A 14,618-nucleotide genomic window follows, 5' to 3' on the forward strand; every position below is an offset into this window, starting at 1 on the left:
TGAATTAATAGCCAGTTCTTAAAAACAGTTTCTTACCACTTCATAAATAACAATTTAAGCAATAACAAGGAAAACAGAACTATCCACACTAAATCACTTAAATTAGATCCAGGATTATCAGTTATTTGAATTTTGAGTATAAAGTTGAAATTATTATTAATCATTCAAAATATTGCCCTTCCTGGCAACATTCGGAGTACATTATAAAATGTGAAAGGACCATGGTAACCGGTTAACAAGATACCCCCAAGGAATCAAGGTAGCAGACCACAGTAGCTCCTCATAAAACTATTTTAAGTTGGAATAGTGTAACTTATATGAACTATTGACAATTTACATAGCATTGGTACAGCCAAACTGTTCTAATACTTTTTAATTAAACTACTGCAAGAACATTTTCCTCCATTAAATTTAATGAAAGTAAATAATTAAACAAATTAATAATTTGTGTATTTGGGTTGCAAGTTCCCCAATTGTCCAATATTATTTTTTTTCATTTCCTTATTCTACAGTACTCAAAGTCAGGTATACACGTCCAATTATAGGTATCTTTTTTCTGTTTCTCATTTGTTTTCAGCTCATTGATTTTTAAAATAGTTTAGCATATCCTAGTAGTTGATAAGCTTGAAATATTTGAAGATATGTGTATGGAATACTCAGAATCAATATATATAGTGTCATAGTTTTATTATTATATTCCGAACCTCGATATCATAATATGCATATTTTCTAGTTAAGGACTGTGTAGTTTCCTTTCAAATGTTTATCCAGATTTTCAGGAATAGATTGAAAATATCAGTGCATGGTCGTGATGAATGTCCAGGTTTTTGGGAGTTTCATAAGCAATAAAGAACTGGCTGATGGAACTTTACTATGCAGATGAAATAATTAAACAAACACAAAGGCGGGGCGATTTTAAAACTAAATTGAAACTATTGGTTCTATTTCCACTGAAGTGAGTAGAATCCAACATTTCCTGTTATCATTATCATTATTATATTTTGTAGAGGCGGGATTTCACTACCTTGCCCAGGCTGGTCTCAAACTCCTCCTGGGCTTAAGCAATCCTTCCTCCTCAGCCTCCCAAAGTACTAGGATTATAGGCATGAGCTATCATGCCTGTCCAGTTCCTGTTATTAGATTAGTAATACCAGGGAACCAGGTATCTTTCCCCTTACAAGTTGTTATCACTAGAGTCACAGGGTCATTATCCGCAGCCATTTCTGGTTAGGATGTGTTTAAAAAGATGAACAAGGCTTCAGTGTGTTAATATATGAAGAGCAACCTGGTAGGTTTCAATGAGATTCTGAGCTTGGAGACCTTCTGGAGCAGAATTATTATTTGAGTATGATCTGGCTTGTGGAGTGTTCAGCTGTGCTCAAGTAGCAGGCTAAGAAAGGTAGGGAGCATGCTAGGATTTTTAATTTCCTGTTTCCACTTATCAGATGCTCCATTTTTGTTAAATTTTATTAACTGACAGTTTTGGATCAGAAAATGCTGATGTCTGTAGGGATGGACAGAGACTTGTGTCATGGGCTGAACTGAGCTCTTTTTGGTTCTGATTGCTGTCATTTGCCAAGTCATAGGTCTGTGACCCACTCCTAGGTGGTCAGGGCCAGCTCTCTTTAATTGTCTGAGGTCTTCCTAACTGGAGAAAGAAACATGGACTTGAGAATCTGAAGATGTGGGAATCAATTTGTTATTTTGTTATTTTTAGAAGACCCTTTGGCACTTTGTGTTTGTCCCTCTATGGGTACATGGAGACAACAGTCACTGTGAGGTAATGGTTGTTGAAGATGGCTAGATCCCTGGGTGGAAGGCACCCCTGGAGCTGACTGTGCAAAGTCATGATGGCCAATGCCCTCTAGAAGTGGGCTCCCTGCACTGGCCCACCACTGTTATGCTTGGCGCCCAGGAGGGATTGCTCCTTCTCTCTCAAGATTTATTTTATATGAAATAAGGTGTTACTTTGCAGTGGTCTGAAGTGCTACCGCATAATATTTTTCCATAATACTTTTTAAAAACTTGCTATGAATTTAGTAATAAAAGCTCAGAAAATCTTCTCATACTACTGGTACTAATACTAAATTGGAAGCTGCCAATTTGTTTATAATGCTTAATATAACTACACAGTTTAGCTATTAAAACTTTCTTATGATGATAAACATCAGAGATTGGATGCCACCTGCCGCCTCATTTAAGGTTCAAAAAATACAGTGATGCAAGGCCAGGCACAGTGGCACATTCCTATAATCCCAGCTACTCAGGAGGCTGAAGCACAAGAATTGCTTGAACCTGGAGGTGGAGGTTGCAGTGAGCTGAGATCATGCCACTGCCCCCAGTTTGGGTGACAGAGTGACACTGTCTTAAAAAAAAAAAGGAAGAAAAGAAAAGTAGCCCTTTACTGTACACACACACACACACACACACACACACACAATTGATCCTTGAACCGCACAGGTCCCCTTATATATAGATTTTTTTCAACCAAACACAGTATTGGTGGGATACAAAACCTGTGTATGTGGAGGGCTGTCTTTTCCCGTATGTGAGTTCCACAGGGCCGACTGTGAGACTTGAATATGTGCAGATTTGGGAATATGTAGGGGTTCTAGAACCAATCCCTGACTGTATAAATATATATTTATCTCTGTTTTCTCCCAATAACACACCTAAATAACAGGAGATAAAAAAGGACATGAACCCACCAAGACAAAGACAGGATAAGAGAAAAAAAGTAGGTGAGACATAGCCATAAAATTTCAGGAGATGGAAAGTGAATGAGGGGTGACTTTTAGCTTTGAGCTTTTCATGCTCTGCTAAGTTTGTTTGGGGGAAAACCAAGAAGAAACAAGTCAACTTACATCACTTATCCCAGAAAGGCAGAAATGAAAGCATCTGAAAAACGAAAAGTTGGTTGAAAGTAGATGTAGAGTAGTTAAGTCCCCAATTTACTGCGTACCCCATGCAGCCAGATAGCCACATAGGAACTCAGGGACTTCCTTAGTCTGGTAGGAGCTCATGTGCAGAGGACACCTAAACAATGAATATGGATTTAACTAAAACTGGTGATACACATTAGAATGTATTGGGGGTGAGAGGGGTTTTCAAGATTCTGTATTAGGAAAGTAATTTCTAAAATGGAATCAGTCAGAACATAGAAGTATAAACATTCAAAATATGTAAGCAAACACCAGAAGAAACAGCTTAAACAGTTAAAAATGGTTGCCTTGGAGGTAGAGGTGAAAGAGGGACAAAGGAAACAGCTGTGTGTGTTTTTTTAAACTTGTAGTTATGATTTGACTTTGAAAACTACATTTATATGTTGTTTCTAAAATGTTTTTTAAGTTAATTTTTGAAGGTAAGAAAACAAGATTTTGTATAGTTTTCCATAAAAAATGATTATAAACAACACTTTTGGAGTCTCTCCTCAGTCAAGTGGAAGTCCTTACTCCATAACAACATCTGAAATACCTATACTCCTATAATACATACTTAAGAAATGTGGGGGGATGGATGCAGCAAACCACCATGGCACGTGTATACCTATGGTACAAACCTGCACGTTCTGCACATGTACCCCAGAATTTAAAGTATAAATAAATAAATAAATAAAATGTACAACGAAAAAATTTTTTTAAAGGAATGTATGTTTTACTAGTTACATTGGTGTCATTCTTTTTTAAATTCTTTTCTCCTTCATTCAATTTAATACACACATGCTTGTTATAGAAAAGTTGAAAAATTGCCCAGTCTTATTTGCAACTTCATTTAGGAGGAGTTTCTAGGGTTATTAATAGAGTGCACATATATGCCCCTCCTTGCATTTCTTTTTGCTTTATGGAAGCACCCAAATAATTAATCACGATGCATAAAATACAACCAGTCAATTAAACCTTCTGCTTTCCAGGGCGGAGAGCACTGTTACTACCATGGAAGCATCAGAGGCGTCAAGGACTCCAAGGTGGCTCTGTCAACCTGCAATGGACTTCAGTAAGTGGGAATCTCATTGGTGTTTTATTCGTTTACCCTCTTCAGTTTCTCTTTTATGGATATATATTTTAGTGACTCTTCTGTGCTAGTGCTGTGTTACGGACTGCCTATGGAGTGGTGCACAAGGAGGGCAATGTCCCTGTTTTCTTGAACACTTAGTGTTTGCAGGAGATGCAGAGATTAACCGAATGATTACATAGATGAATGTTTAATTACCATTGTGCTAAGAGCTGTAGAGGGGAAGGACAGGAGCTTGTGGAATGGCAATACTAGTCCAGGAAGGTTTCCCAGAGGTGTATTCCAGAGGACATATCAGTTACACCTACAGCTAGACTTGAATCAGTTGGCTGTAGATCTAAGAAACTTAGACCTAATAGTAAGTTGGAGTTAGCCAGGCAAGGGTGGGTGACAAAGAGCAGAGTTTGCACATTGACCAGGGGTGGGCTCTAACAAAATCGTGTGTTGGTACCTTTTAGACCTGAACACAGTAGCACCTCATATAAAGATTTAGTTTTGGCCATGTGATGACAAAGAATCTTGAAACTTTTTGCATTTTTATAAAAAAATCTTACTTCTCTGAAAATTAAATGTAATTTGCATACCATAGAGTCATACTGCTTGATGGCAATTCAGAATTTACAAACATAAAGATACTTCTGTTTGCTTTTTCAGAGCCAGATAGTTTTAGATTATTCTTATATGTAAAGGACCTGTTTTCTTATAGACGATACTGAATTTACATAACTAGAAATTTGTATAGTTGAACATGGTTCTGGAATATTAACTTTAGAGACTGCCATTGAGTGAATAGTATTATCCCAGAGTAATTTTCTAATCTACGTGTTGAATTTCAAACATTAGTTATAGCCTCCATGGTGCCTTGTAGAGTGCTGGGGCCACAGTGGGACTCCATGCAGATATGTGTATTGCATTTGAGACCATGTAAAGGGATTTGTTCAGTTATACTCTTTATTTTGAAGACGCAGTAATGAAGCTCACTTGCTGTTTCTTGCCATTTACTGTGTTTGTTTATTCCCTCCTTGTGTGGTTTCTTTTGTGCTAGTGGCATGTTTGAAGATGATACCTTCGTGTATATGATAGAACCACTGGAGCTGGTTCATGATGAGGTGAGTTTATGCCATCAGATGCGTGATAGTGTTCTTCTTTAGCAGCATCTTTGCCTTGAGCAGAAAAGAGAAAAGAATGTAGATTTCAAAGTGCATTTGAACATGTTGCCTTATTTCAAACTTAGAATGGTATCCTGAGTTTTGAAGTTTAAGTTGCACATGCCAGGCCCACGTACTAGTAAGGGATCATAAGAAGCATCAAACATAGGTTTTCTGAAGCAAATCCTAGTCCTTCCCAGTCTATGAAAAGAGCAGAGAGGATATTTTGGTTTTTTACTAGCCAGCCTCTTTAGTTTAAACTAGCTTTCATAAAAGTCATTATACAAAAAAGATACTTGCAGACACATTTATAGGAGTGCAACTTGCAATTGCAAAAATATGGAACCTGCCCAAATGCCCATCAATCAATGAGTAGATAAAGAAAATACGAGCTATAAACACACACACACACACACACACACACACACACACACACAATGGAATATTACTCAGCCATAAAAAGAAATGAAATAACGGCATTCACAGCAACCTGGATGGAATTGGAGACTATTACTGTAGGTGAAGTAACCCAGGAGTGGAAAACAAACATTGTATGCTCTCAATCATATGCGGGAGCTAAACTAAGAGGATGCAAAGGCAAAGTCCGATACATTGGACTTTAGGGACTCAAGAGGATGGCAAGGGATGAAAGACTACACATATTTGGGTTCAGTGTACATTGCTTGGGTAATGGGTGCACCAAAATCTCAGAAATCACCACTAAAGAATTTATTCATGTCACTCAACACCACCTGTTCTCCCAAAACCTATTGAAATTAGAAAAAAAATAGCTGTCATTTTTACTGTCATCTTTACAGAATTGTGTGACTATAAGAATGTACTTAACTTTTATGAACCTGAGAATCTGTGTTTTTTTTTTTTTTTTTTTTTTTTTTTTGAGACAGAGTCTTGCTCTGTCACCAGGCTGGAAGGAATGCTGTGGTGGGATCCGAACTTGAGAATCTTTAGTGGGGAAATCTGTGGGCTGAACTATGATTACATTATAGAATACTTAGTTTTCTTTACAGATACAGAAGAAAATAATGTTTAGAGTACAAACCAGTGATTTAGACAAGAAATCATATACTCTAATAGTGTTAGAATAGAATAGAATACAACCAAATTTAAAATTTGACGTATATTCAGTACATATTGTATTGAGGGCTTACTATAAGCTGGGTATTATTTTAGGTTCTGGGGATACTTTAGTGACAAAATAGGCGGAGACTGAGCCAAATGGGGCATACAGTCTATAGGGCAGACAGGGATACACAGAATGAATGAGTAATTACATATGGCATGTTAGATACATAGTATTTAGGTAGTGATACATATAGCTAAGTGTATACATGGTAAGGTGAAAAAGTGATAGGGGTACATGGTAAGGAGAAAAGTGAAGCTAGAAAGCTAGAGAGTTAAATTTTTATATATACACTGTTCAGGGAAGGCCACCAAGAGAAGACAAGCTGTGAATGAAGAACTTAAGGAAATTAGAGCGCTGGAAGAACATTCTAGGAGATGAGCAAATACAAAGGCCTTGAGGCAGGAGTGTGTCTAGGATGTTCTAGAAACTTTGAGGAGCCTGACAAGGTTGAAGAGGAGTGAACAATGGGGAGAATGGTAGGAGATGAAAGTACTACCAATGGTAGGAGCTGAAGGCACTGAGAGATAACAGTACAGAAGTCAGATCAGTGAAAAGAACTGTAGCAGGAAAATAATATTTTGAGAGTGATAGAGTCAGAATATTATAATTATTTGATGGGGAACAGAAAACATTTTTTATCTTTAGGGATTTCAAATTTAGATAAAATAAATTTTGAAACATCTAATAGTCATGTAGCCTACTGATAGTAAAAGCTGAACAAACTTATTTTCTTGGTTATGGCAATGTACATTTGAATATGGGATAGATTTCAAAGTTGAAGAAGAAAAGTTTGAAAAGGTTGATGTTTGAATAAACCTCTGTCATTTTTCAACTAGTAACTATAAAAATTATCAGATGATGAAGACAGCCCACTCAGATAAAAACATTTTGATTCAGTAAAATGTTTTTTTCTTACTCCAGTAAGGACAGGTAATCTGTGTACAGCAAAATTATTTGACTCATTCAGCAAAAACTCTGACTTTGATCTCTGGCTTTGATTAATGGCCCTGGTATCCTTAAAAAAATCCACAAAGAACAAAACATAGAATCCCAAATAATAACTATTTAAGCCTTAGAATTTTTTAAATGTATAAAATGAGGTAATTTTTAATGCATTCATAGTAAGGTGATTTTGTAGATTTGATGAACTAATAAATGTAGGTGGTAATGTCTATTAAACTGTAATAAGGATTTATAAATATAAACTATTGTTATCATAATATTAAAAGCATTGGGTTGACATTGTTTACTCATGATCATATTATTCAGGATCTGATTGTTACAGACAAATTGCCTTCTCTTTGCCTTCCTTCCTACTGCCTACTTTTTGTTCATGTAATGATTTGTCCTCATCCACACTATGGGTAGGGGAAAGGAATAGTGCTTAAAACTTAATTAGTTGGTTTTTTAAGTTGTGTTGCTGATCCCATTGTGAATTTTATTACTATCTTTTCACCTTTTATCAGAATTTAGAGCTTACTGTAATTAATTTTATTTTTATATTTAATTTATTATTATTGATTTTAGTATGCTTTGTGAAATATGGGTGGGATATTTCTCATGAGAATTCATGTTTTCTCTCAATTAATAAATGAATAGCAAAACATTGTAAGTCTCATGTAACCTATTAAGAAGTTTCTTTATTATAATTTTTTCTGATTATAAAACTAACACATTATAGGAATAGTGATTATCAATTATCCTGTCCCCCAAAGATAACTTCTTATCATGTTTCAGAGTATGTTCTTCCAGTTTTTCAATGATATAGTCCCACATATTTTTAAAAATAAATTGAATCATTATTTTATAATATAATTTTAAGACAATGACATAGCTCTCTGAGCCTTAATATCTTTATTTGTAAAATAGGGATAAACCATGTGCTTTATGGGGTCTTGTGAGGAATAAATTAAGTAATGTGTACATTAACAGTACCTGGTACATACTATGCACTCAGTAATGGAAGCTAATAGTAATAAGAATAATGGTGGTAGACATACCTAAAAGTGTAATTTCTAGGGCAAAAAATATAAATGTTTTCACGTTTGTTGATAGACCTTGCTAAATTTCTCTCTCAAACTTTGCTACCAATTTCCTCTCACCAGCAAGGTGTGAGAGTGCTTTTTGCCTTGCAACTGTAATTAACTATAGATACCATAATTTTTAAAACTTTATCAGTTTTATGGTAAAAGTTGGTGCTTGATTTTTCTCAAAAAAAATTTGCATGTTGAAGGGATATGAAAGCTTTCAGCATGTTTTTACATATTTATTGACCTTTTGTGTTATTTGTCAATTTTCCATTTGTAGCTTCGAAGCAAGCTAAAATTTAAGAATAACTATAATAACACTATGCTTTTATCTAAACTGGGGCAATTAGATGATACAGTTTTGTTTAAAACTAAGATTTCAATAAGACATATACCTTTCACTTTTGATAGCTAAAAGATTGACATATAAATATTCCCATTTTAGGAAGGACATTAGAGAAAGTTCTAACATTGTTTCATAGAGACTTGTTCACATCTTGCTTTCTAAATTGCCTACAATCATTTTGTTTCAGAAAAGCACAGGTCGACCACATATAATCCAGAAAACCTTGGCTGGACAGTATTCTAAGCAAATGAAGAATCTCAGTAAGTTTTAATTAAAATAGCGATTATATTTTATGTAGTAGGAGCTGTTACTTGGTGGAGCTCAGTAGATATACAGGCTTGTTGGAAGTGAAATTGGTCGGATGTATCTGGGGTGAACATCGTGGATCGGCACTGGAATGAATGGTGGCTCTCGTGTAAAGAAGCATGGAGAGTCACTTCCGATGCAAAGACTAAAACATGAAGCCTGTGAGTAAAGCTGCCTTGGGAACCAGAAAGTGTGGCCAAATTTAGTAGAGTGATTTACAGTGAGGCTTATCCTGAAATTTTCCTGGCAGTTTGCTGCTCTTGAGCCAGCTTGTATTGCCTCCCTCTCATGCTCTGCTCCAGACGCATCTTAAGTATGCTAATGTTGGCAGAAGCTTCTTTTGGATTGTTGGGGCATGTGATCTTATTTCTGTATATTACTGCCAAAAGTCCTTAATAATTTATGCGAAAGCGAATGCCATACATTATTTTGAATGCTAATGTCATGCATTATTTTGAATGCTAAAATGAATTAGGCATAGTAGAATTCTCTCAAATTTTCAGATATTGTTAAGTGGTTGTATGTCACATAGACATCTTCTAAATGAATCTTGAACATTATGTTTTCATAATGTTTGGAACATAATTACAGTTGAACTATCTTTGTGGTCATGAGACTATGAAATATATGATGATCAGTGTGCTTTTTTTTCACCTTTAGTTTGACATATATTATCAGTACCGCTATTTCTTTATGTAATATTTTTAAACATACTACCATTGAAATAAGCATAAAATTTTGATGCTCATTTTTCTTTTACCCAGCTATGGAAAGCAGTGACCAGTGGCCCTTTCTATCTGAATTACAGTGGTTGAAAAGAAGGAAGAGAGCAGTAAATGTGAGTGTGCCATTGAGCCTCAGGTGGGGCTGTTTTACTCAGTGAAGTCGTGTGCCTATCATCACACAGTATCTAAGTGTACCTAAAACAGTTTAGATTTGGGGGACTGTTGTTTAAAAATAAAAACAATAAACAAAAAACCCTATGATATGAGCCTTATCAACACATTGCTTTTTATTCATCTCTTTCTGTTAGTGATTCAAACTGATTACGGTAGTCTCTGAACCCTGATGTCATCTAAAGAATATGTTGTTTTAGCTCTATTTTCAAAGTGTTTTCTGATGATAATTGTAGTGCATTTTATTTTCTATTTAAAGTACAGCAGACTTTTCTTTCTATATGGCTTATATAGCATCATATAAAACATTTCTGTTAATAAAAAAGTAGGGAGAGGAGTTAGGTTTTGAAATGTTGGCTAATCATGCTTATTTATGTTTCTTTCAAGTTAAAAACTTTGTTACACTAAATTTTAAAGCTGTATGTGTTTTTCAGAACACAATGAATTTATTTGACTATTAGCAGTATAGTTTTCTATAATGCAAAACAGTTTCTAAATAAAAATCACATAATTGTATAATCAGCTACATTGTATACTTCACATGTATTGATAAACGTATAGGGGCTTTGTAACTGAAATTATGTTTCTGGTCTTTTCATAATAGACTAGAAAGCTATAATGATGGGGACTGTTTAGTAATTACATGGTGAATGCTGTGACAGAATTAATTCCACAGCTTATAGATTACATGGTAATTTACTAGATAACTTAATGAGTAATTATAGTAGAAATTGCACATTTTAGATGATGTTTTGCTGAGTGTATTTTTTTGTGAAAAAAATAGACCACAGCCATCAAAAACTTAGTTCCAGGTTAAATTGTCTTCCCTTTTATGAAACTCTTTATTATGATAATTATGAACACATTTATTGTGTATTATATAAATTGTCATTATAAGATCTCTTTTGGCTCATTCACGAAGATGTGGTTGGTAATAAGAAGTTTTACGATGGCTGCTGTTCTTTCACTGCAGTTCACCCCATCAGATGTAAAGTGATGAATGACTATGTACATAAAGAAAAGAGCCACCATTATAATTTTCCAACTATGGAAAAGAAATAAAAGCCCAAATGAAGGCTAAAATACTTACTCTTAAAGGATTATCTAGTATAATGAAAATTTAGAAGACTTTAGAATATAATAATTGGCAATATTTGTTCCTTCAAAAAGTTGTGCAATTAAGAACTAGTATATTATTTTTAGAATTTTGCTCCAGTGAGTTAATGTTTCTATTTGAATACGTTGATATCTGTATCCGATATACCTGGAAGTAATTATAACTTATACTTTTCTTATTAAATGAGTTTTACATAGATTTTCATTGAAGTTTTAAATAAATATGAATATTTTATCACATTTTAATGTGAAATTCAGATTCATTTGTTTTAACAGAATTATGCTATAATTTTTTTTCTAGAATATTTTTACATATAAAAACCATATACAAACAACATGGCTGTATTCTATGTAGATAAGTAAGTACTTTAATAATAAAATATGATTATTATCTAAATACTTGAATATGTACCCCTATTTTATGATCACTTTTTTTTTGTTTCCCTGACCAAGTTTCTTCTAAGGTATTTATAAAGTAGGCAGCAGAGTGTTGTTCTGAATTCAAAGTCTTATCTACACCTTAACAGTGAGCACTAGCGAGATTTTATGTCAATCGCCATTCTGACCATGTATTTTTATTTTCCATAGCCATCACGTGGTATATTTGAAGAAATGAAATATTTGGAACTTATGATTGTTAATGATCACAAAACGGTAAGAATATGGAGTAAGTGGGTTTTAGACCAGATAGCTTACTTAAGAAAGAATACATTTTACTTTACATTTAATCATTATTCTTTACTTATTAACCCCAAGATAATCAGACGTATTTAGTGACTTGATTTATTTGTTGGTGTTGGAGACTCTGAGTTATATAGAATTTTCACAACTTTAAACTTTCCTTATGTTTAATAATGATTGTAATTAATAGATTTAGCTATGTGGCATCTTTTGTTTGTCTTTATTTAAAATTCTTATTTTCTACTTTTCTTCATCTATGTATTTGGTCACTGCTTTCTAATTTTATTTTATGCTTTTATAATGCTAATATGTTATTATTTCTTACTAATTATGATTGTGGTAGATATAATTGTAGGAGGTAAATATATAAAATAAAGATTTATCTAAAATGAGTATCTTTGATGATTTATCTTCTTTAAATATTGGAAAGATGAATAATCTTGTGTTACTTCTGTGGAAGTAAAATGTGTTTGAATATGTCATTTCAGTAACAAATTTAAAAGATATATGAAAAACATTCACTGTTACTCATTTTCCGCTCTTGAAGATACGATAGAAACCCTGTTAACTATACTTAACCATTTCCTTTATAACATTACTTGCCTGAAGCCCAGAAGTGTCTTGGTCAGTAGGCTGTATGCTAGTACACCCAATACTAGTGGTATGCTGGTAAATTTTAACACCTACCTCTCTTGATTTATAATGTTTGCTGATATCTGTGGTAAAAATACTCCCACCATAGCTGATTTCAAGCCGTCAAAGAAAGATCACTGATGAGGAGTTTGGACAGGATGTATCTAGTTGGCTGTTGTAATCTGATGGGAGCTGGCTCAGACAACCACTGCCACACTCCCCAGACTGTTTAGGCCAGTTATAATCTCTGTTGTTGTTATGTGATTGAACTTTAAAAGCTATATACGCTAAGGTAAAAAGTACTTGTTTTTATCAAAATAAAATTGCATTTCCGAAAGACTGTATATAGATGAGAATCTTCTGGAAAATGCATAAAAGTCAGGTATTAGTGACAAACTCATGAAAGGTTGGAATAAAAATTGAGATTGCTTTGCAGGTATCTTTAAGTCCTTGTTTTACTTTGAGGAAACCAAAATTAGATTAGCAAACTATGTGATGAGGTTGTGCTTCATGCTAAAATGACGTGAAATTCTAATTAGTAGACGCTACTCAGAGAAGGGCTTGAAACCATAAATTTAAAAAAATAGTATCTTAATTTATATTTAAACTTTTAAGTTTCTACTTTAATGGATGTTTTCCATTAACAGTTTGTGTTGAAAATAAAGTTTTCCAATAGAATACCTCTTACTTTTGTATGCAGATTTATTTTCTGTTCCAGTTGCCTTTAAATACATTGCTTGAGATGTTAGTAAGAAGCAGAATGTATCAGAACACATATAATTTAAGAGAGGTTCTTACAGGTGGAAAAGAAAGCCAGATGTGTAGGCAGTCATTTTAGACAATAAAGGCTGCAATATGAGTTTCTGAAGAACCTTAATTTGCTTGAAACCCCAAGATAGGTTTTTTATCTGAATTATTTTTGTTTATTGGAACATTGAAATTTTTTTCCCAGTTGATTCTCAATCTTGAGCATTGTGGCATGTTGGAAATTACGGCTTTTGAAGCCTAAGCTTTTTTCAACATCCATTATATGAATACTTTTAGAGCAGTGGAAATAATAATTAAGATGTATACAATGTCTTTGAATGCAAAAAGTGCGTTCTCAAATAGCTGTTAATCTATAGAATCCATTCTCAAACCTTTACTTACAATTCCAAATCTCTTGTTCTATAATACTGTATCAGGAAAGTACATGAAGTTATCAATCAAAAGAGCAAATCTCAGTAACTGTGCAAAATAAGAAAGTTACTATTAACTGTTAATTACAATTAAACCATTATAATTTTTTGGTAATTTTTAAAACAATGTATTTTTAACATTTAATTTGTATTCCTTCTCAATGGTAAACATTTAAATAATCTTGTTCTTATGAATAATAAAATAGCACACTTCTTAAAATATTGTTTTATATATAGAAAATTTCTACACACTGTCATACATTTTGTGATAAAGTTCCTTATTTAGGCTGTCAAATCTTTTAAGGGTAAATTTTGATAATTCATTTTATTATTGTTGTTATTATTTTGAGATAGGTTCTCATTCTGTCACCCCAGGCTGGAGTGCAGTGGTGCAATCTCAGCTCAGTGCCCTGGGCTCAAGTGATCCTCCCATTTCAGCCTCCTGAGTAGCTGGGACTATAGGCACATATAACCATACCTAGCTATTGTATTTTTTTTGTAAAGACTGGATTTTGCCATATTGCCCAGGCTGGTGTTGAACTCCTGGACTCAAGCACTCCATCTGCCTCAACCTCCCAAAGTGCTGGGATTGCGGGCATGAACCACCATGCCCGGTCTATTATTATTATTATTAAATGGGTGAGAAGTAGGCATGATATGGTCATCTATTTTTGAAACAAGAAAAAGGAATCATAATTTGTAGTGATAAATTTGGAGGAAATGGATATTCAAAGAGGAAACAAGACCGCATGCCGTGGCTGACACCTGTAATCACAGCATCTTGGGAGGACAAAGCAGGCAGATCACTTGAGGTCAGGAGTTGGAGACCAGCCTGGCCATCTCTACTAAAAAAAAATAATAATACAAAAAATTAGCCCAGTGTGGTGGTATACACCTATAATCCCAGCTACGCGGGAGGCTGAGACAGAATTACTTGAACCCAGGAGGTGGGGGTTGCACTGAGTCAAGATTGCACTACTGCACTCCAGCCTGGGCAACAGGGTGAGACTCTGTCTCAAAAACGGGGAGGGGGGAAGGAAAGCTTTTATTTTTGAGTGGTAATAGTGCCTGAAATAGAAATTACCTAAGATTTCGACTATTTAAAAAAATAGTACTTCTCGGCTACTAGAAC

General features: G+C 34.3%; 1 protein-coding gene across 9 annotated transcripts in view; it reads left to right on the forward strand.

Moving 5' to 3' along the window:
• ADAM23 (ADAM metallopeptidase domain 23) overlaps positions 1-14,618 on the forward strand; it is a 197,204-nt gene that overhangs the window by 88,451 nt on the left and 94,135 nt on the right. For all 9 annotated transcript variants that reach the window (XM_017536899.2, XM_037741493.1, XM_037741494.1 and 6 more), the window contains exons 5-9: positions 3,911-3,993; positions 5,057-5,120; positions 8,864-8,936; positions 9,747-9,820; positions 11,583-11,648. In XM_017536899.2, the coding sequence (XP_017392388.1) occupies positions 3,911-3,993; positions 5,057-5,120; positions 8,864-8,936; positions 9,747-9,820; positions 11,583-11,648 (360 nt within the window). The remainder of the gene's footprint in view (positions 1-3,910; positions 3,994-5,056; positions 5,121-8,863; positions 8,937-9,746; positions 9,821-11,582; positions 11,649-14,618) is intronic.

This window comes from Cebus imitator, unplaced genomic scaffold (assembly GCF_001604975.1).
Source record: "Cebus imitator isolate Cc_AM_T3 unplaced genomic scaffold, Cebus_imitator-1.0 Scaffold101, whole genome shotgun sequence".
In the NCBI taxonomy this organism is placed as follows: Eukaryota; Metazoa; Chordata; class Mammalia; order Primates; family Cebidae; genus Cebus; species Cebus imitator.